This window comes from Metopolophium dirhodum, chromosome 5 (assembly GCF_019925205.1).
Source record: "Metopolophium dirhodum isolate CAU chromosome 5, ASM1992520v1, whole genome shotgun sequence".
NCBI lineage: Eukaryota > Metazoa > Arthropoda > Insecta > Hemiptera > Aphididae > Metopolophium > Metopolophium dirhodum.
The window spans coordinates 20,452,727-20,476,453 of NC_083564.1; the positions used below are offsets into that span (position 1 = coordinate 20,452,727).

General features: G+C 31.8%; 1 protein-coding gene across 1 annotated transcript; it reads left to right on the forward strand.

The window, feature by feature from the left end:
- The first annotated feature begins 11,187 nt into the window (after positions 1 to 11,187).
- Positions 11,188 to 14,473, forward strand: LOC132945639 (prostaglandin G/H synthase 1-like). Its single transcript, XM_061015410.1, has 3 exons — positions 11,188 to 11,325; positions 11,756 to 12,126; positions 13,960 to 14,473. The coding sequence occupies exons 1-3, from the start codon at positions 11,188 to 11,190 to the stop codon at positions 14,471 to 14,473; spliced, it is 1,023 nt and encodes a 340-aa protein (XP_060871393.1).
- Positions 14,474 to 23,727: the final 9,254 nt, after the last annotated feature.

Here is a 23,727-nt window from a genome sequence, read left to right on the forward strand (position 1 = left end):
TCTGAATTTTTTTCATTTATGCGCAGCACCAATAGGCGTATCATTTTAATAATTCTCGGTCCAGCTGTAGCTAACTAACATACACTCAAATATACTTAATTTAAAGCAAAACATATACTCACGAAATTACGGGAAAATACGACAAGCTACAAGCTGATAATAGTATCCCGACTCGACGTAGGGCAAAAGATAAAATATCTTATTATCTATATGTTTTGACATACACAATATTTATGACTTTTCATTACCTACGGATAAAAATGATACATAACTTGATTTTGGTTTAATAATCTTATAATTCGTTATAACTATATATACAGTAAAATGTACATCTGATTATTTCTCTTAAGTTTTGTTAGTATTGTCTGAAACATCCGTGTGTCCCTACATCCGTATTTATCCGTCACAATGATCGAGAATGTATCATTCATGTTGACTGAAAAAGGCAAACTAATGCTAGTTTTAAATTTCTTAAACATCATACATCTAAAAAAAATTAAAATGCGTGGCGTTGTGTTATAAATAAATGTAGTGCAAAAGATTATACTGTTGGTAAAAATGTCCAGTTAATAAATAGAGATAATTCGTGTTTTGATCACAATCATAATCATGCAAGTGATTAGCACTTTAAAACGGCAACAAATTAGTAATTCTTGCAAAAGGAAAGCTGTCGGTTCTATAGTTGAAAACCCGTCAAAAATAATACGAAAAGAAGTATCTAAATATGTTAACGAAGGGGATTTGATTTCACCCGATTTAAAACTCATAGCAAGGAACATTCACAACGCAAGGATGCATTGTTTTCCCAAACTACCGACATCAAGGAAAGAAGTTCACAAAACATTAAGTTTATTCGACATAAAAACAAATAGATGTGAGTTATTTTTATATGACAACGATGTCCTAAATGAAATAACTATTTTTCATGTAAAACGAACATCGATTTTTTAAAAGAATTAAATGTTTTGTGTGTGAGGCAGTGAAGGCAGTGAAGTTTCGCCATGTTTTAGTTTTATTGCATTTGACTAACATTTTCTTGCACGTACAAAAAAGCACCGGACATACGCTGGGGGATAGTATCATCATTGAATTGCCGGTTTTCATGGGCCATGGGAGATTTCTAGACACTGAATCTTGACTGTCAAACGTTTCCACCTTTGAAACGAGACCGCCAAAGAGCCAGGCCATATCAGAAATTCTTATCACCTTCTATATGTATAAGTGCGACATTTATAATTCGAATGTGTCTCCAAAATCGGTACTCACTTACAACTAACACGGTCAAGGGGTCCAACTATTTTTTTGATTATTCACCTATCTACGCAACTAACGGGGTCCGCAATCCACCGAAGGTGGATTGCATACCTGGTGATATACGCTTCGCATCACCTTACCTATGTGATTTTATGACTGATAGCTAGACAATCAAATAAACCTATCGACTCTACACTTTTTAACAATTTTAACAACCAAAAGCAGCGGAGAAACGGGAGATGATCCTGGAGATCGTATCCAGCATATATCCATTTACAACGTTCGTGACGGATTGCTGGACGCTCAAACTTTTAAACATTCCCGCCAAAGCGCCAAGCCTTATCTCCAATCCATATCACTAATCCTTATCACAAATCCTAAACTTTCGTCTTACAGCCTTTGCGACTTTGATAATTCCAACGACACTGTCTCCAAAATTGGTACCCACTCTCAGCGAGTCCAACTGTCCCAGAGTTTCACTTAGAGCTATTAGATAATAAACTATTTTTTGTTATCTGTATCTGTGAGGTAAATAATCATGGACAAATGTTTATCTCTAAATCTTTCTCTCTCATCTTCTTAGACATATTTTAAATAAAATAAGTAAAATAATAAATTATACATAGTATAATTAATGAGTAGAAAGGTAGGTATTAATATAAGCCTAAATAACAGGAAGCGTAGATCAAAGATGAAAACAACAAGTTGTTTTACCGAGTCACAAAATGGTGTACTTCAACAATATTAGGGAGGTATTAATACCCACAGCTATAATAGGATATCATACAATATCACGTAAAATAAATTATACATTTATAATAATTTATAATGGGTAATGTAGTGTTAGCGCTGAGTTCTACCTACGGTAGAAAACGGCTCGGTGTCGGGATAAATAAATGTAAACAACGGTTAAATTCGAATTAATTACGGTTAGGCAACTGGCACCCAAAAACCGCACACTTTTGATTTTATCCCTAAAAAGGTCGATAGCCAAAAACCGTACAGCTTAACGGCCATTGTATAACCAATTACCGTATATTTATAGTGGGTTAAAACCGCACACTATTTTTAACCTTAATTAAACATGGTAAAGAAATCAATATATGGGTTATAGTGAACGGATAATACTAACATATAAATTAGCGAATACGATTTAATTATAAGTTATGTTTAGCTCAGTGACGGCGTGCCAGAAATACTAACACGACTACTTTGAAATGGAAGACAGAACCGGGGACAACCACTGCAGCAGTTCAGATCAAGACACGTGGTAGGACAAGGCGGTTTATCACCGCCACGTGGAAGAGCGCAAAGCGCCTGCTGCTGTGTGGTTGTTGCCGGAAAGCTTGAAGCCGGCAGTGTAGTCGTCCCCTCTCCCCAGACGAAGACACCAAGGCAAGACGGCGGCGACGGGGGAGTGGGACGTGAAAGAGCACTTTATGGTGTCCGGCGGTAAGTCACCCTATACGTTTTCCGGCCACCCACAGAAAGACGAGATCGCAGTTGCCTGCGTCGCGCGCTCGTGGTTGCCGACACGCGAGACCATTGGCGCGGACTCAGCTGCTTCGGTCACACCAGGAGCAGTGGACGACGACGACGGTGGTGGCTAGCTGTACCCGCGCGGGCAACGATACCGCCCCGACGGTACCACGACGATGGCAGAGCGCACGAAGACGACTCGCAAAGGCGGCGGCGGCGGAGACTGAAAAACACAACGGGTAAGCGATACAGCTGAGCTAGGAACAAGGACGTCAGCATCGCCGGACTCGAGGAAACGGATAACGTTTCAGGGTACGGCGATGCGCGACTCCAGGACGGCCTCCGGATGGTGACTCGGTCGAGTCAGGGCCAAAATCACGTGGAGAGGATCAGGACCTTTGCAGCGCTGTCCGACGATCCTCTCCCATTTTTGACCAGTGGCAATCGGTCGAGTCACGTCTCCAGTCGCCGACGGTTCCGTAGCACCAACAGCTGCCTTTGCTCGCTCAGTGTCTTAGGTCACCGTCGCCGTCGTCACGCATCAGTCGTCTTCGGCACCTGCACATCGTCGATGCGCACAACACCGCGCACTAGCCGCTCGCCGTCAAATCACCTCATTGCTCCCGTGGCCGTCGCAGTCAGGACCTCACCCGCCGTCATGATGGTTGTCACCCGCGAGCAAACGCGCTGGCCATTGCACTCGTCCGCCTGCGGGATGTGCCGCGAGAACGTATAGAGGTGACCAGTAGCCTTATTATTGCTTTAAGCACCTCGCCATCAGGTACCACTCCCCCTGCTTAATGTGTCTTGTCTGGTGTCCCCCCCCCCCCCATTAGGCCACTTTGTGCCATTTATTTATTATGATATAAAAATGATGAAAAATGATAAAAAAAATGATAAAAATGTAAAAAAAAGGCCACTTTAAGCCATTTGTATATTTTTAAAATTTGTATATTCTATAGTTAAAATTTTTCAAAATTAGGCCATTTTGAGCCGTCAATCCATTGACACTTTTGATTGTACTTCAGACTTTAAAAAGTATTTTAAAAAATTACATTTGTTTGTTAATAACTTAATACACAATAAAATTGTCTATTCTAAAACAAAATATTGTTACTTTTTTACGTATTAGAGTGTATTTGTATATTTATTTATTTCAACAGAATAATGGGCTCCACTGAACATGCCCTTGTGAGGACCAATGCAAATTATTAACTACTATAGCAATGTTTTTGTCACGCATCAAATATATCAATAAAATATTATAATAATGATACCTAACCCCAAAAGGTGATGACACACAAATAATAATAAAGCAGGTAAGTGGAAGTCACTCTGCTGTACAGTTGGTTACAAGTGGCCTAAATGGGTCAATGTAATCGATGGTGTAAAATTTGAATTCAATTATATAAATCATTGTATACGAAAAACGATTCTGAGTGAAGACTGCCTGTCAGCCTATAATATTACTAAGTAGGTATATTTTATGGTATTATTGTGATTAAAGTAATTCATTTCCGTATTAGGCTTTAGTAAATATCTACTAAAGTGGGTTAAATTAATTTTTGTCAAAAAAATTACATTTGAAAATGTCAATGTGTACACTTATAAAATATATTAATATATTCTAAATTACAAAAATTTTTACAAATTTTAGTCAGTGCTTTGCTTCTCCTACCAACAACTTACTACTTAGTATTAAAGTTGTTCTGAACTCGCCAATCACATCATTCACAAAGCACAAAGCGAGATTGTTCTCTTTTGAGACAGAGTATAGATGGTATTATAATAATGGTACAAAATTAATGAACATTAAACAGCCAATGGCCCTCGGCCCCTCGCATATGAAGCATATTATTCATAATGAAAAAAATGTATACAACAGAAAAGTCATTTTCTATTTTACAATAACTATTTTCTGTTTATTATACATAATTAATTCTATTTGTTATTTACAACAGGTATTTCTGTATGTATTCGTATTCCACGCATTGACTTAATTTCATCTTTTAAAACCTGAAACAAATAATATAAAAATTACTTTTTTTAATTAACACCTATTGTAAATTGTTGCATTAAATGTATTAAGTTCAAAATATATAAGAATTAAATGTATAAGTATATTGATGTGACACAATATTGAATATATTAAATACTATAATATTACAAACTTTTCAATTGGTTAATAATTTATTCTATATGATTATAAATTATAATTAATAATAGGCTCATAAACAGAATAGATAAAGAAGGGTTCAATCCTTCGAAATATTTCAAAAACATTTTTTTTTTTTAGATTTTGAGCGAAGCGATGAATGTATTGATTTTACAATGATGTGTGTTTTTTTTTTATTTTTTTTTTGTGTCTGTCATCACCTTTTAGGACAGTAAAAGTGCTTGGATTTTCTTCAACAGTAACTTTTCTGATAGGAAAGTGAATCTAGTATTAAATAATATGACAAAATGTGCGTTTTTTATAATGATTTTAATATAATATTTATTAAATTTTAATTATTAAGGGAAATTATACAGATATATTATAACCTATTATACAGAAAAACCAGGAATTTTTATAGGTACTTCACATAGTTTGTTTTAAGAAATTTATTACGGGTCGACATTTTTACAGTCGGCATAAATTATAATATTTCAGTCGACAAATGCTTGATCTCATGTGGCGTAGTGAACAATATTTAATGTTTCTCATTTATTCAATGATTATAATACACGGTAGCTGTTTGTGGAAACAAGTACGACGATTAGAAAGTTTAGAAAGTTTTGAGCAGTTTATTTAAATTATTTTTCCAAATGTATATGGGGCGTGGGGGCCAGTTAAGCCGGGGCTCGGGATTCGATTGAATCCCGGTATCAATTACCAGTCTGAAACTGCATGGACGTAATTTATACATATTGAGATTTTCATAACAATAATTTGTGAATGCAGTTCGATAAGAAACAAAGACTTTATAAATTATACGATAATATCGTTTGTTATAATAATATATTATCTGGTTTAATTGTTTAAACATCAAAACATAACATGATATAAATTATACATGACTACGGCTTACATATAAACAAAGTGCTCATAATATTTTTTTGAAAGTTGAACCTTCATTTTGTTGAACCTTCGCTGAAAAATATATTGCTTAATAGAATTTTCGTACAGAATATCGTTTTCTTGCATTAATTTAGCTGCAATGTCATTCTTTTTATCAAGATGGACTACCCCAACCACCAATAAACGTGATCCAAGAAATATGGTAGAAGTCTTGGAGGTAAACAAAATATGATACATATTATGTAGATTAATATTATAATAATGAAATAGCTCGGCGTATCTTACCTACTTAGCGTAGCCAAGTTAGAGGCATGCTGCAGGTGGAACGGATACGAGGGTGATTAAATTTCTTTAAATCTGTATTATAATATATTATGGTTCAGTATTAAATAAAAAAATTATTTATTTTTAGTTCAAATAGTAGGTACTTTCCGTATTTTATAATTTGTAAGTTGTAAGTTGTAATACAAACTAAGTAGTACATATTATATTATTAAAGTACTTATTTATATTAATAGGACGAAACTGATGAGTTTTTCTATGAAGAAACTAGAAATTCTACTAGAAATGAAAGCTTAAATAAAACGACACAAACGAAATCAATAGAAGGTTATATAGTCTTGCACATAATTAAATTATATTGTTGAGTATTATTTTTCAAATATTTCATATAATTCCATTCTTTCTAGAACTGTCTATGAACGCTGTAGATAAAAAGGCATTCAAAGATATACAAGTATGAAACGAATAACGACTTAAGAACAATCGAATAATATCGCGGTACTGATAAACGGTTTTGATTTGATTTTCAGCATGATTTCAAAGTATGTGAAATGAATTGCCTGGCATTAAAACATCATGTGGCCGACGCCATATACACCTTACAACAAACAGTCGACGAGCAGCGCCTATCTTTCAACAGCTTGAGATTGGAAGTATCTCACGTTAAAAAAGATTTAAACCAATTGATTGAAAGCGTCGACCAGATGAAAAACGCAGAGACGACGTCCGCAGAAAGTAATATTATATAATATATCGACCTGACTATATCCATAACAGTGTAACACATAAGTCGTTTCCGTTCGTTTAGGAAACGCAGAAAACTCAGAGGAAAAAACAGACGGCTGCAAGCTTCGCAGACTGAAAATACGGGTCTCAATTCTCGAAAGTAAAATATAGAAAAATATCGGTTAATAGATAATAAAAATTACTAATGCCGTGTGCCCGTGTAGGAGATGTGACAAAAAACTCATCAGAAATTGTTGGAATGAACAACACGATGATGTTACGGGGCTTGGTCTCGGGCGCGACGGCCGCTGCTGCTATGACGTCGGCTGGGAAAAACACGCCGAATGCGTTATGCCACCAACCTACCGCGCCGACGTCCGGCTTTACACCAGCTTCGGGGCCGCCACCGGCACTTCCGGGCCCGAGGCCACCACTCTCTCATCCTGCGTATTTCGGGCCACCTCCGCCGATGACGACCGGAACGGCGGTGTTCCCCAGTAACCCCGTGCAGAAGCCGCGCACTCCCGAGGTGGCCGGAGCTCGGGGAGCCGTGAGGAAAGCGGTGAAAACCTTCTGCAGCCGTATACCCAAAATTGAGGATTTTTTCAGCGATGGTATTTTGCGCCAATTTAATTACTTATAATTTGCACCACCAATAGGTACATGTAAGCGCGTATGTAATTTGCGCCAAAATACAAAAATTAAACATGTAGGTACTTTGCGCCACCTCTAAATATTAATTTTGGTAATTTGCACTACGACGGAAAACGAAATGGAATATGTAATCTGCAACACACTTTCAATTTTAATTGTTGTAATTTACCAGCAGGTAAATTTACTGCCATCGCATCGAAAATACGATAATACCAATGCTTGCTGGACATAATATAATTGTTGTGTTCTACTAATAATATAAGTAGAGGAGAGATCGAATACGTCTAATCTAATAAAAACTATCAACTTTCAAAATATCGAATAATATTGAACAGCAGTATATCCAAGCCTGGGCATAAAATAATTAAAAAGTTATAGTTAAGTTAAAAGTTAAATTTAAATTTAATCACAAATGTACAGTTATTAAGAACATAATATTATCATTAAATATTTTCGCCATAAATAAGTTATTTCTTAATTAAAATCAATTGGGTTATGCTCATATATTGGTTATTTCCTGTGTCCAACAATATTTATGATTTTTATTATTTTAAACCATATTTATAAATATATTAAAAAAATAATAATAATACTTAACTTAAGTTAATAAGTTAATTGAAAATGTTCATATAACTTTTAACTTAAATGAAAAATAAAAAATTAAAATTAGGTTAACTGTTAACTTTAAACTTTTTTAAATGTTTACTATCAATTAAACTTAACTCAGTAAAAAACTATCATGAACTTACCCTGGCTTGAGTATATTATGATATTTACAGTAGTCAAATATTAAAAATATATTTATTTAATAAACATAGAGTACGTATACTTAGTACTTATTATATTAATATAATACTTAGTATTGTCTCCGTTGTAATATTATGTAAAACTTAATACGTCTCTTTGTTTTCAGAGATCCCATATGCTGTGAAGTCCATTGTCTTCATGATTTTACTTGTGATAGTCGTTCATCTGGAAAATAATAAAATAAGTGAGTTTTCCCAACCGTTCTAAGGAGACGAAATAAATAAATTAAATAAAAAATTAGATTACCAGAGGCAACTTGGATATTGCAAAGAGATAGACGGTTTTAAGTGTGAAAACGGCGGAATCAGGATGTACACCGAGGAAAATGGATTATCGTGCTGGTGCACTTCAGACTACGTCGGCGAACGCTGCCGTGAGTTTTATAGCGCAGTGGTTTATTAAATTATATATTATTATTATACATTCGGGTAGGTTTGTTATATTATCGCAACATTTGTATCGATAATTTTACTGATTTACTGGGTATCGAATAGAAAACTAATAAATATCGTTACCTACAAAATATTGCAACAAAGTAGGTACCTATATATTGGTAAAAAAATATAGTAAATATTAATATTAAACTCTGTGGCCTGTAAGGATGGCAAAAATTACACTCGAAAACCTACACAACAAAAAACCAATCATGAAATACGTAAAAAAAAAGCGTTAAGAATCTTAGCAAATTATTTATTTAATGTTAATATAATATATTATATGCATATAAAAATAAAAGAATAAAAAATATGTACAGTTTATTTATTACTTTAGCAATTACAATTGATAAACTATGAAAGCCCCATTAATTTTTTTGTTAAATCTGCTAAAATATCGATTGCTTTTTCTTGCCTAGAACTAGAATTCGTGACTGAGTCAGGTGGCGTAACTATAAAATTAATATTGGACCGTGTCCCAGTTTATCTTAACAAGATAAATTTGGCGATGTATAGATAATTCGAATAGATAATTTTACTAATATGATATAATATAATGCTTAATAGTAGTGTAAACCTTAATTATATTTGTCATAACATTTTTTTCCCAATCTCAGAGGAACCTGTGTCGTTTATATCACGTGCAGTAACACTGTTTCGCTTTGGACACTTGGACGTCAGTAGAGGCAGGCCGACGATGTGGTGGAGCATTTTACCGTTCACTTCGGGACGCCAGCTAAAAAGCAATTACGCTTGTAAGTTACAGTTACAATATTATAACAAGTTCAGGTTATTTTCATTTAATGAAATATATAGACAGTAAATCCTTCCTTAATGAACACTACCCCACCCCTCCTCCTAAATAGCTCAGTTTTTTTTTTGGAACAAGAAGTGGACAACTATTTTTCAGGGGGTTCACTGTACTTATATAATATTATATATACTAAGTGGCAAGGCTGGGCATTAACGAGTTAAAAGTTAAAATTAAGTTAAAACGTTAAGTTAATTAACTCGTTACTTTTTTTTCCAAATTAACTTTTAACTTAAAAAGTCACTCTTTTATCAAGATTAACGTGTTAACTTTAAGTTAATTTTATTTCAAAAGTATCTAAATTAAGTTAATTTTCGTCCGAAGAGTAATGCAAATTTTTGAATGGGTTTTTGCTTTGATGTATCATTTTTAATTTCCCCAGTAATTTTTTTGAGCGTAAAGAAAAACTATCTAATAAACCATATTATGTGTCTGGAATTTTTTATTTTTGCAAATTAGCAAATTTTATCTTTACACTAAGTTAAGTTACGTTTTTTTCAAAGTTAACTCTTAACTTAATGAGTTAACGAAAAAAATTACGAGTAACTTTTAACTTAACGAGCTAAGTGGTTGCCCTTTAAATTATTAAAATTTTAATATAGTATGATATTATATTTTAACAACCGAAATTAAAAACACAACCCTACAGGAACTCGATATAATTTTTAAATATTATATATTATGATTAGCGACATTTTTTAATGTTTGTATACATTTCAGTAGTTGTACATTTTATAACATTGTCCACTTTGTTAATATTGGTTCTTTTCCAAAACTAGGGTTTACAATCATTAATCTAGAAAATAATTCTATATTATCTTCACGAAATGTACCTAATTAACGCTGTTCTGTAACTTTTAATGCGTAAGTAATTAAACAAGATCTATAATTTAGCTTGCAGTGATTGATTGAGTGTATTAATAAGCTAAAATATGTTTTATAGATTTTTTCAGTTTTACGTATACATGTTATATAATAATATTAACCGTACTATAATAGCATGATATAATATATATATATATATATTTGATTAGTCCATCAAACAGTTGTGAAAAGATTAGAAAACGTGTTCGTTGGTGCCAAGAACAGTGTATATTCCGCCAGAATATTGCCTCCAGCATGTCCACTGGAATGTTGTGCAAACGACAGTAAATATTTATGCCTCACTACTATATTATATATTATCATTATTTTATTATAATAATATAAAATAAAATACATATTCGCAAAAACGATGTAAAACTGCGTATTGTCTGTTATTGACGAAATGTATCGTCGTATTGTAACGCGCAGTTATTAACACTGGGTTAAAAGGAAATTCAGAAAATTAATTTTTTCAGAAAGTTTACCGCCGGTGAAAACAGTGTACAACAAAATCCTTAGACGGAATTCCGGTCAATCCATACCGGATCGGGAGTCCAGACATTTGCTGTTGGACGCGTTCTATAAATATTTTGTATTACAATTTTCCGACGTAAATTCTAACTTGACGGTTAGTAGCTAATACCTATAAATTACAATAATACATTTATGACACGAGCTCGTTTAAAGCCATGTAACGTACTTACCACTAAAAAACTTACATTGAATATTAATAATAATGTATGTATTGTCCACACTTAATATTATAGGTAACGGCTTCCCAATTGTACGGCAGTGACGCTGCGTCGGAGAGATCGATGAGGTCGTTCTCCTGCGGTAAGCTCGAGACACGGAAATTAAATTATAAACATTATGCGACGAACCATGCGTTCGCACCATACTCAGACGTATACTTAAAAGCGTTGACACAAGGCATTTCGACCAACAGGTCGTGGGTGAGCAAGGCTTTTATTTTACACAAAACAAAATTGTTGGATAAAAGTTAAATTTTTACTTTTCTGAATGACAACATATACATATAGGTACGTTTTAAATTATAATACCGAAGCTGAACTATAGTTCTGCACTTATTATACCTATGAGTATATTTTAATGTCTATTTAATGGACGGAATTACATGTGTAACTGTTAATCCGATAATTTAACTATTAATATACTTTAAACAAATTAACTGTATGTCTGTAGGTACTCGTTTGTAATTTAATTGTAATACATCAAAATGCACGGTAAAAATATTTTTTTATACCGTCGTTCATGAAAGTAAATAAATTTAAAAAAAAAAGTAACGATTATAAATACTATTTCTTCAAAAATGTTGTGTTTTTCAATGATTTCAATTAATAACACGGACGATTTGTGAAACAGCTCAGCCGAATGATCGCTCGAATATTCAAACGGACCGAGATGTTGAACACAAGCACAATGCTTCACGTACTGTCGACCCTCTGGGTACGTGAACATAACCGATTGTGCGACGAGTTGTCACAGAAGTGGCCATCGTGGACAAACGAAGAGCTGTATACTAAGGCCAGGAACATTGTAACCGGTCAAATGATCAACATAATGATGACCGAAATCCTAAATTTGGAACTCAGACCGGAAATGTACGACCGTAAAATGGAAAACATCCGTGATTCCGGGAAACCTATTGAACTTTACTTTATGATGGCCGTATCAAATCTGCCACAAAAATTTCAATACAGTTCAATGAATTTGACATCTTACAGTAACACCAGGTCAGTCTGAGACTTTTTATGGGTACATCAATAATAACTTAAGAAACGTCCACTTTACATTTTGGCCCTTACGAATTTTACAGAGCAGCCCGAAAAGGGGTATATAATATAGTGTATAAAAAGGTATTTGCATGTACCAAAACACGGTAGTTAATGATTTCAATTTAGAACTTCGGGGCTGATTTAGTATACAAAAACATGTCTTATGGGCAAAACTCTCCCTCTCTGTTTGGAATTCGTTAATATTTTGTTTATTATTTAAAAGAAGAGAACATTTTGGATTTCCGATCAAAACCCGATTTTCAAAACTGTAATATTATTATAGAAGCTAAAATAAGCATTTGAATAATGCATATTTGTTATTTTTCAAACGTGTTTGTCCAGCAATGTTTAAAGTAAAATGAAAATTCAGGATTTGATCCCAGAAAATATTGTTTTTCAGATAAAAAACAAACTATCAAATTTTGACGTATCAATAATGCGTGAGATTTTTTCCCGTGAAGTAAATTTTGCTGATATTATAATTCTTAAAATTGCGACTAAGATATATAATTTTTAATTTTTATTGAACTGCGAAAAATTGGAAAAACCAGCACTTCATCCTTAAGGGGATCACATGTCACGTATTTTTCGTACGTTTTAGACCAATAAGCGATGGTAAATTACACATACTTCCGAATGTCTGATTTTAATTTTTAATATATGTATGAATTCTTTGGAAAAATAACTAGGCTTTCTAGGAAGTTGATTTTCAATTTTCAATTATAAAAGACCATAAAATTTGGACATTTTTTTAGTATACAATTTAGTATACAAAAACATGTCTTATGGGCAAAACTCTCCCTCTCTGTTTGGATTTCGTTAATATTTTGTTTATGATTTAAAAGAAGAGAACATTTTGGATTTCCGATCAAAACCCGATTTTGAAAACTGTAATATTATTATAGAAGCTAAAATAAGCATTTGAATAATGCACAATATTTGTTATTTTTCAAACGTGTTTGTCTAATGAAATAATTGCATTACATTTATATTTATTTTGGACTTTTTGGGTTTTATATCAAAAAAGTGGTTCCTACAAAGCATAGTCTAAGAGCTTACGAATTAAACCCTTTTTTCGAAATTACAATCAATTTTCAGGAAGTATGTTTAATTTACTACCGCTTTTGGTAGTTGTTATAGGTGATGCATAGAAGAATATATTTCGTTTTTCTCGAATTATTGACATGTGCGTGTGCGTGCGAGAGTGGCAAACGACGGATTCCGAACGTATCTACGCACATTAATGATCATTTACTTCGCACACAACCACACTACGTAACGAGTATAAGACATCGAATTGTCTGTACGCGACCTCTTATTAAATCATCGCCTTCAGTCCCCATAAGACGCATTTAATTAAATAATGACAAGCATATTATAGACGCTCTAAATCGACTAAACTTGATCCTACGCAATCTTAGATATATTTTTATTCGTGGGTACTGTACGTCTGTTGTACCTGCATAATATATAGCCACATCGTTCAACTAATGATAAATATACCTAATATGTTTTTTTAAAGAATGCTTTAGGATTTATAAAAATATAATACGCTTCAAACTATGATATTATAAATTATAATCACCAACTAGTATAGGTACCCGTATTATACAACCCTAGATGGTGACCAGAAACTATAGAGGTACGATAGGGAAGTGAAACTAAACATGTGGGAAACTGTTCTAGTCCCCGGAGAACTATAGTTTCAGAAAAATAAGCGATTTCAACAACATTCACATATTACTATATCATTATACGTGTGTATACGATTCGATTTTACTATACTTTTAGTCAAGTTTCGGAAGCTGGTTTAAAAGACGCCCTGCAATTAATGATGAGTTCAAAGATGCGCATGGCCACGGCCCACGATGACGGCTCCTTGACTGGACAGCTTACCAAGACACTAATGACACTCTCGAGAGAACAATGTTTACAAGGTTTCAATAGCTACAGAAGACGGTTAGGGCTGCCTGCTTATAACAGCTTTTTCGATCTGACCGGCAACGTCGAAACCGCAATTGAATTGGAAAAATTGTATAGTACCGTGGAGAAAGTGGAGTTGTTAACCGGCGTGTTGACGGAAAAATCCAGTTCCGGAGTTCTACCCACGGCCAAAATACTGTCTAACAGCTTTATCGTTAATGCGATATTGACAAATAGTCTCACCTCCAAACACATGTGGGCACCGGACACGTTCGGTGGAGTCGAATTTTTTGACTTGGTCAAATCTTCAAGTTTAGAGTCATTGGTGTGTCGAAATGTGGACAATTGCGACGAGTTAAAAGTTGGTCGTTACGCGAAATAAGTACATTTATAATATAATATCATGGTTGTAGGACCAAGGGTTAAAATATTAGTCTTCGTATTTCTGGCGCACCGTCATCAAGTCAAACATAATATTTTATAATTTAACCGTATTCGGTAATTTATATGCTAGTATTTTTCGATCATTATTAACATTAACATATTATCATCATAAATCCAATAACTCATATTCATTTATTTACTATATGTTCAATTAAGGTTATAATTCTTGTTTTTTCAAACCTCCTTAAGCAATTGCTTATTTCATTGAAGCGTTCTTCTTATTTTTAGGTCTATAAAAGACTAAATTAATTATAATATAGTTGTTTCTATATTATTATATTTATATACGTTTGTCTTGTTCGTTTTGTTAGCCAACGTGTGCAAGGGTATTTTACCATTATATTTTTCTAAACGCATTTGCGTTCAAAGTGAAGAGTTTTTTTTTCTTGTTAAATTATTATAATGGGCACAAATCAAAACGCTTTAGTATTTTATTTTTTCATATGTGTGAAAATCACCACGGCTCATTATTAAATCGCAGTTGCGATTCGCCAACTTAATTAATTATTATCATGCGTAAGCACAGTTTATTTATTATAAAATAGGTAAAGAGTTTTTTTCTTCTTGTTAAACTATTATTTAAAGAAAATGGGCGCCAATCAAAACTTTTAATATTTTATTATTTCAAATGTATGAAAGTCACAACGGCTCATTATTAAATCGCAGTTGCGATTCGCCAACTTAATTAATTATTATCATGCGTAAGCACAAAGTTTATTTATTATAAAATAGGTAAAGAGTTTTTTTCTTCTTGTTAAATTATTGTTTAAATAAAATGGGCGCCAATCAAAACCTTTAATATTTTATTATTTCAAATGTGTGAAAGTCACCACGGCTCATTATTAAATCACACCACAGCTCATTTTTAAATCACACCACAACTCATTATTGAATCGCACCACGGCTCATTATTAAATCTCAGTTATGATTCGCCAACCTAATTAGTTATGATCATGCGCAAGCATAAAGTTTATTATTATAAAATATGAAAAGAGTTTTTAATCTTGTTAAATTATTATTTAAATAAAATGGGCGCAAATCAAAAGGGTTGTTGTAGAGTTGCCCCCCCCCCCCCCTCTCAAGACTATTATCGGTGTTTTACTAATATACCAGTTGCCATTACATGTTAATAGATAAACGATTACAATATGTAGCCCGTAAAATAGGGGAGGTATATTTACAAATAATAAATAAAATTATGTATAAAAATAAAGTAAAATAGTATAAAATGATAAAATTAAATTTTGATTTTTGCAATAAATATAATGATATATTATACAAAGAATATGGATAAAATGAAAATTGTAATAATAGTAATAGCCTACTTGGTGCAAAGCGAGATGAGGTGCAGATTTCATCTAACTTAGAAAGATGACTTGGTGGAAACGCATACAATTGGGATTAAAGCCACATTATATGGATCCAAATTCAGAAATTGGATAGTATAATTATAATGACCAAAAATTAAGTGTAGCCATTTTCCAATTTCTGAATTTGGATCAATATAATCCGGCTTTAATCCTAATTGTATGCGTTTCCACCATGTCATCACTCTGAGTTAGATGAAATTTGCACCTCATCTCGCTTTGCACCAAGTAGGCTATTATTATTATTACAATTTTCATTTTATCCATATTATTTGTATAATATATCATTATATTTATTGCAAAAATCAAAATTTAATTTTATCATTTTATACTATTTTACTTTATTTTTATACATAATTTTATTTATTAATTGTAAATTTACCTCCCCTATTTTACGGGCTATATATTGTAATCGTGTATATATTATTAATATGTAAGGGCAACTGGTACATTCGGTTGGGGGCAACTAGTACATTTGGTTGAGGGCAACTGGTCAACAACCCTTTTGATTTGCCCCCATTTTATTTAAATAATAATTTAACATGATTAAAAACTCTTTACGTATTTTATAATAATAAACTTTGTGCTTACGCATGATCATAATTAATTAGGTTGGCGAATCACAACTGAGTTTTAATAATGAGCCGTGGTGCGATTTAATAATGAGCTGTGGTATGATTTAATAATGAGCCGTGGTGACTTTCACATATTTAAAATAATAAAATATTAAAGGTTTTGATTGGGACCCATTTTCTTTAAATAATAATTTAACAAGAAGAAAAAACTCTTTACATATTTTATAATATACAAACTGTGTGCTTACGCATGATAATAATTAATTAAGTTGGTGAATCACAACTGTGATTTAATAAAGAGCTGTTGTGACTTTCACACATTCGAAATGATAAAATATTAAATGTTTTGATTTGCGCCCATTTTATTTAATTGATAATTTAACAAGAAAAAAAAACTCTTTACCTATTTTATAATAAATAAGCTTTGTGCTTACGCATGGTAGTAATTAAGTTGGCGAATCACAACTGCGATTTAATAATGACCTGTGGTGGCTTTCACACATTTGAAATAATATAAATTTAAAGCATTTTGATTTGTGCCTATTTTATTTAAATAATAATTTAACGAGAAGAAAAAACTCTTTATTTTACTTTATTTTTATAAATAATTGTATTTATTATTTGTATATTTACCTCCCCTATTTTAAGGACTATATATTGTAATCGTGTATATATTAACATATGAGGACGACAAAATACGGAAAAATCATGAAAATTAGCAAATTATTTTGAGTTGAAAATTTTTCTTTTTAAATCTAAGATTTTAAAATGTAATATAAGATTACTCATAATTTTGTCTACCTTTATCAAAATAAATGTCTACAAGAAACTTTGTTGACGTATCTAATAAAATATTTTCCCTCAGTGTGTGGTTACTACTGTCGGCAAAAAAAAACCCCATTCCAATATTATTAATTTTGTCAGTAGTTCCATTATTATTTAATTTTGACTCGTTTATGTAGGTGGTTTCATTATTATTTAATATTGACTGGTTTATGTCATAAATAGATATTGTTATGCACTTATTTCGAAATATGAACCTCAGCATACTGGAGATAACGGGCCATTCTTTTCCGTCTTGTCCTACGCATATTTTAGGTAATGCTACTCTTTTAATTAGTTGTTCTAAGCAAAATGTTCTCAGGTTTTGTAATGTGGCGAATATGTTAACGTATGTTGGTTTTTCGTAATAGTGGTTTTTTGTAATTAAATATAATAGCCATTGTTTTTCTGTTTTAATGAATGCGATTTCCCTTACTCTTTTTCTTTGTAAAATCAAATTATCGATATTGTTAAATTTTTTACGAAACTGTAAAGCAATACCACGGTTCATCGTTAGGCATTCGCTGACGGAGTGACCGATTGCGTCACTTGACCAATCGCTGAACAAATCGCCAGTTATTTCCTCGTATCTATGGTTAAAATGTAGTGAATTATTATCAAGCAATACAAATTGTTGATACTCGTTTAATATTTTGTAGGAAAAGTTTTGTACTTCGGTTCCCTGTATATCGTTTTTTTATTTCCCGAGTTTCTATTGGTAATTTTACTTCTTGATCATCGTATCTGAATAATATAATATTGTCTTTTAAATCCATGACTTTTTGTGTTTTTATCAAAAAATCTAAACCTAATAAGATTGGGGAGCATAAACTATCTACTACCACTGCCTGATGGTGTATTATGAGCGATGCTATTAGTATTTTAACTATCGTTGAGCCTACAATGATTAATTTTGAGTTAATGGCTGTTTTCAAATCTATATCGTTGATTGGCTTAATATTATCAAGTAACATCATTATTTTATTTATAACTGTCACGCTGGCTCCTGTATCTAACAGTAGTAGTGTCGGTTCGTCATGAATATTTCCTAATATTTCAATTTTATGTTTTATTTGTTCGTTTATTTTGTAGCAACTATATATTACATGATTTATTTCATTAGTTATACTATTGTAATTCCTTCATTTTTTTATACTTATAGGTATAATAAGTGCGGAACTATAGTTCAGCTTCGGTATTATAATTTAAAACGTACCTATATGTATATGTTGTCATTCAGAAAAGTAAAAATTTAACTTTTACCCAATATATTATCATTTAGGTTTTGCTAGTCATATAAAATATACGTATTATACATACACTAGTAATGTTTTTTGAATTCTCACTATGCTTAGAATTCAATGGTATAGTAAAACTTCCATAAACAGTCAGTAAATTATTGAATAATATAATGCTATACGTTAAATGATTTTAAAACACTTTTTAATTTAAATAAAACCGTTTTAATAAATTATCTCGCAATAAGAAGTAACGATAAACGTAGTGAAGTTAAGGTTTAGTATTTGTAACTAGCTTTGATCATAGTGTGCTGGGGACAGACATAACAGACTGCTTGTGGTATCAAAATTGGGTGCTAATTATATTATTGACTTTTAGTACTTGTTTATTTGAAAAGGTACATAGATACAAAATGTGTTATTGTTAACGAACATTTTGTCATATTATTTAATATAATATATGATTATCTTAAGTGCTATGCATATTTTTTGATTATACTAAGGTACACGTTACAGTTGTTTTATTAGGTTTTAAGAATATCATAATTAATAGTATTATAATGATTATATTATAAATTGTGGCTTTGTGGCGTAATAATGTGAATATCATTACAACACTAAATACGTAAGACCAAAGAAAATTAGAATATACAAATCTAAATTTGCTGTTTTGAATGTTTATGCGTAGCTGCAGTGCACAGTGGGATATTTTCATAAAAACCCGGCCAAAATATTGTATAAAGATTAACCAAAATTTTTCTGCTCTGTGATGACTGCCATTTAGATTTGCTTATGACAACAATTTATTCAATAAACAGACATTTTGTTAATGTAATTAAACGTTTCTTCAAATGGTACAAAATAATTGTCTAAATATATCTTGGAAGTCTACCAAAAATAATGTTGAAATTTGTATTAGTATATTATTTTGTTTTAATTTATATGTTATATGTTATAAGTTATAGTTAAAATTGTATATTGATTTGATATTTTACAAAGTTATAAAATATGTTACATACTAAATCTGCATACCTTCTTGGTAATGAGGCTCGTAATTAGGCATTATTATAAATGTAAAATCGGCTATCAGGTTAGGTTATACGATTTTGAGGGGGGGGGGGTGTGATGAGATCAAGTATTTGTCGACTGAAATATTATAATTTATGCCGACTGTAAAAATGTCGACACGTAATAAATTTAATATTATTATTATTATTTATTTATATTTAATTTTTATATTATTTAATATATTTAATTAATTTCTACTATGTGAAGTACCTATAAAAATTCCTGGTTTTTCTGTATAATAGGTTATAATATATCTGTATAACTTCCCTTAAGTTAGGTTGCCATTTAAAAAAATGGAAGTTTTATTGCGCATGCGCAAGATACACGAGTTAAAAACATTGTAAGTCATAGAAATTTACGATCTATTAGTCTAGTTTAATGTCCCGCAAACAGAATTGAAAAATATTTACATGGTAATGAGTGGTAAAGTGGCCCCTGTTTTTTGGGACACACGGTATATATCTTACCTTTTCCGCCGTGTAGAAACTAACATACGTACCTGGTTTTTACCGTGAAGGAACTTACATAACTACCTTTTTCTATCGTGTAGGAACTAAAGTAAGTATTTAATGTACCTGCTACTCTCGTGTAGGAACTTACATTCGCTCTATAAAACAAAAAGTCAAAATATCTCCGACAAAATATCGCTAGTTAATAATATCTCCTATTTAAAATATCTCCAGTACCATATATCTCTTATTATAAATATCTCCAGTACAAATTAATATCTCTAATGGAAATATCTCCCATGGAAACAAATTAGAAAATGAAGATAAGTACATTAGTACCAACAAAAAAGTTATTATTAACATGTATACGTAAGACGAGAATATGTTATTTTACAATGACAATAGCAAAATTTAAATGCCCAATGTAAGTATACTAAAATATGGTAATATCACCGAACTACGAATTATAAAAATTAACAATATACCATATAAATAATTAATAACAGCTAAATGGTGGATGGTGCATTTGATAGTTTAATACACTTCGTATTCTCCCTGCTTATGTTATTTTGAATTAGTTGATGTAAACAAAAAGTTAAACATTTAAACTTATTACTTGTGGTATAAAAGAGTTTATGTGCAAAGTGACATAGAATCAGCAATAATTTAAATAAAACTGATATCTATAAATTACCTACTTAATATCTAAAAGGGCACTTCTATTTACACTACTCGGGTAAATCACAAAAAAACTGTGGAAGGAATTGAGCACAAACGAAGGGATTTGCTGCACAAACCAACACAAACGGAGCACAAACGAAAGCTCCGGGTTTTGACCCAAAATTCAAAATGGGCGGTGCCAGTGACATGGACCTTTGTATCACACATTAAAATAATTTCACATTTTATATACACACTGTATTACGCAGTTATAAGCTTTAAAATTTAACGGTACCCACTTGCAAAATTGTTATTCTTTTTTTCCTTTTATTTCTCTTGAGTATCACAAATTAAAAGTATTCAAATCCGATATGCCTACACAGTGCATTCCCAACGTACACGATTAAATACAATGTTTCATGAAACTCACACAGATATGCATATAACATATTATTACCACATATAGGCTTTGAAATGAATGAACCGATTTTGATAGGGATTTCACACGTATTTATTTAGTATTTTATTATATGGTAAATTGAACATTTTTAATAATTAGATATAATTCTAAACTCGTTGGTGCTCTATATATCAAATAACAGTGTTAAGCTGTGCATTTTACGTAAAATTGAATTTAGGTAGAAGTAAATCCTCAGGCGTTTGATTTTTCATGGCAACGCCATTCAGGATCGACAGGACAACTTTACGCAACATTATTTTATTTTACAGTATTAATTTATTATTATAAAATAAGATAGCGAATACATAACCCATACCACTGGCGTAGCAAAATCATCTATCTATTACGCCGTGTGATATGAATACGTCATATTATAATAGTTTATAATATTGTAAGAATATTGAAAATATATATCATTTGAGATATTATGTACAACTGTACAAGAAATATCTACAAAAGGTGTTGTAAACGTTGAGATAAAAATTTTTTAAGCGATTGATTGTAATAAATTAATATATTAAAATGTCATAATTAGGACCCGGATTTTCATGCAAATGCATATTCTTCTACATTTAACTTATAATAATTCTTATTAAATATCTTGACGTTTCGTAATACGTAGATTAAGCTATCAAATTTTTTTTTGCATATTTTTGCATATTTGAATGAAAATGCATATTAATTGCATATTTCTATATAATTGCATAAAAGTTGCATTTTTTAATAGTTGATGAATTTTTTTTTTTTGCAAAGCAAGGCGAGTGTGCATAAAAGTTATTTTAAGCATTGATTGGGAAATTGCCGTCGCCGATTTTTATCGACAGTCTGCGTATTTGTCTCAGATAACTTATCTGCACTTTAGGTATACGCACACGGCTTGTGTATTTCAATTAGTTAGTGACGGCAATTTGTTGGTGTAGTTTGTCCACCGCAGTTTTTGTGTTCGTATGAAATAATATTTTGTCTACTTTAGTGTCAAATTTTTATTTTTCTCTAAGAAAATGCCAAAAGTAAAGAAAGCTCATTGTTACGTGAGAGATTACCCAGGTGTCTTTCGTACAGATGGAGCTATATTATTTTGTACTTTTTGTGAAACCAACGTATCGTGTGATAGAAAATCACAGATTACTCAACATTTAGGAACTTCTAAACACATTGAAAATAGTAAGTTGAAATCAAACAAAGACCAGGTTAGTCAACAGTTTATAAAAAATTCACTTGATCAAACTAGAACAAATAATCAAAATCTGAATGAGTTTAGTAAAGATATTTGTACCTTAATGGTGGCAAATGATATTCCACTTTGGAAACTACAAAACTCAGAATTCAAATGTTTTTTCGAAAAATATATTAAATTAAAATTACCTAACGAATCGACACTACGAAAAAACTATGCTCCGTTGTGTCATTACGTAAAATCCGAAAAGAAATAGGGGATAGTTCCATCTGGGTATCAATAATTGACGAAACTACGCATGTCGAAGGGCGTTACGTTGCATGTGTAACGATTGGTTCCCTATCGTCAGAAAATTCTACAAAACCAATAGTTTTAACAATTGAAAACTTAGAAAAGGCTAACTTTCAAACGATTTCAAAATTGTTCAATGACTTAATGAGTTTATTGTGGCCTGAAAAAGTATTACATAATAAAGTATTACTTTATGTCACAGACGCTGCACCATACATGATAAAATCTGGAAAAGCGTTAAAAGTGTTTTATCCTAAACTAACTCACATTACATGTATGGCCCATGGCCTTCATAGGGTATCGGAAGCTATAAGGGATAAGTACCCAAAAGTTGACATGTTAATTTCTAACACAAAAAAAATATTTTTAAAAGCACCTTCTCGTGTTAATACTTTTAAAGAAATGTGCCCAAATTTAAGTTTACCACCACAGCCCGTTATTACTCGTTGGGGTACGTGGCTTAATGCAGCTTTTTACTATGGTAAGAACTTTAATAAGGTCAAAGAAGTTATCAATAAATTTAATGAAAACGATGCAATATCTATTCAAAAAGTTCAAGATTTATTTAAAGACAATTCAATAAAAAATGAACTTGCAGTAATATTAGCCAATTTTCAATGCATCACAGAAACAATCTTACAAATAGAAAAATCTGGCGCCAACCTACGAGAAACCATCTCGTTGGTTAAAAATGTTGAAATTAGGTTAAGTGAAGGAGGAATAGGCATAGAATTTGCTTAACTTAAACTAATGCAAGTATTATCAAAGAATCCAGGGTATTCTCAAATTATAAAAATTTGTGGAATATTAAGCGGAGAAATAAGCAATGACAATGAAGGCATCGAGGAGTTGACACCTGAAGACATTTCTTGTTTTAAGTATGCACCTATCGTGTCTTGCGACGTAGAAAGAAGTTTTTCAAAATACAAATCTATGCTACGTGACAATCGTAGAAATTTCGAATTTGAAAATATAAAATCACATTTCGTAACTTCATGTTGGTACTCGTTCCAAAATTAATATTACATTTTTTATTATTATTTTATTAATTTTGCATTTATTTAGTTAAGCAATAGATATAAATG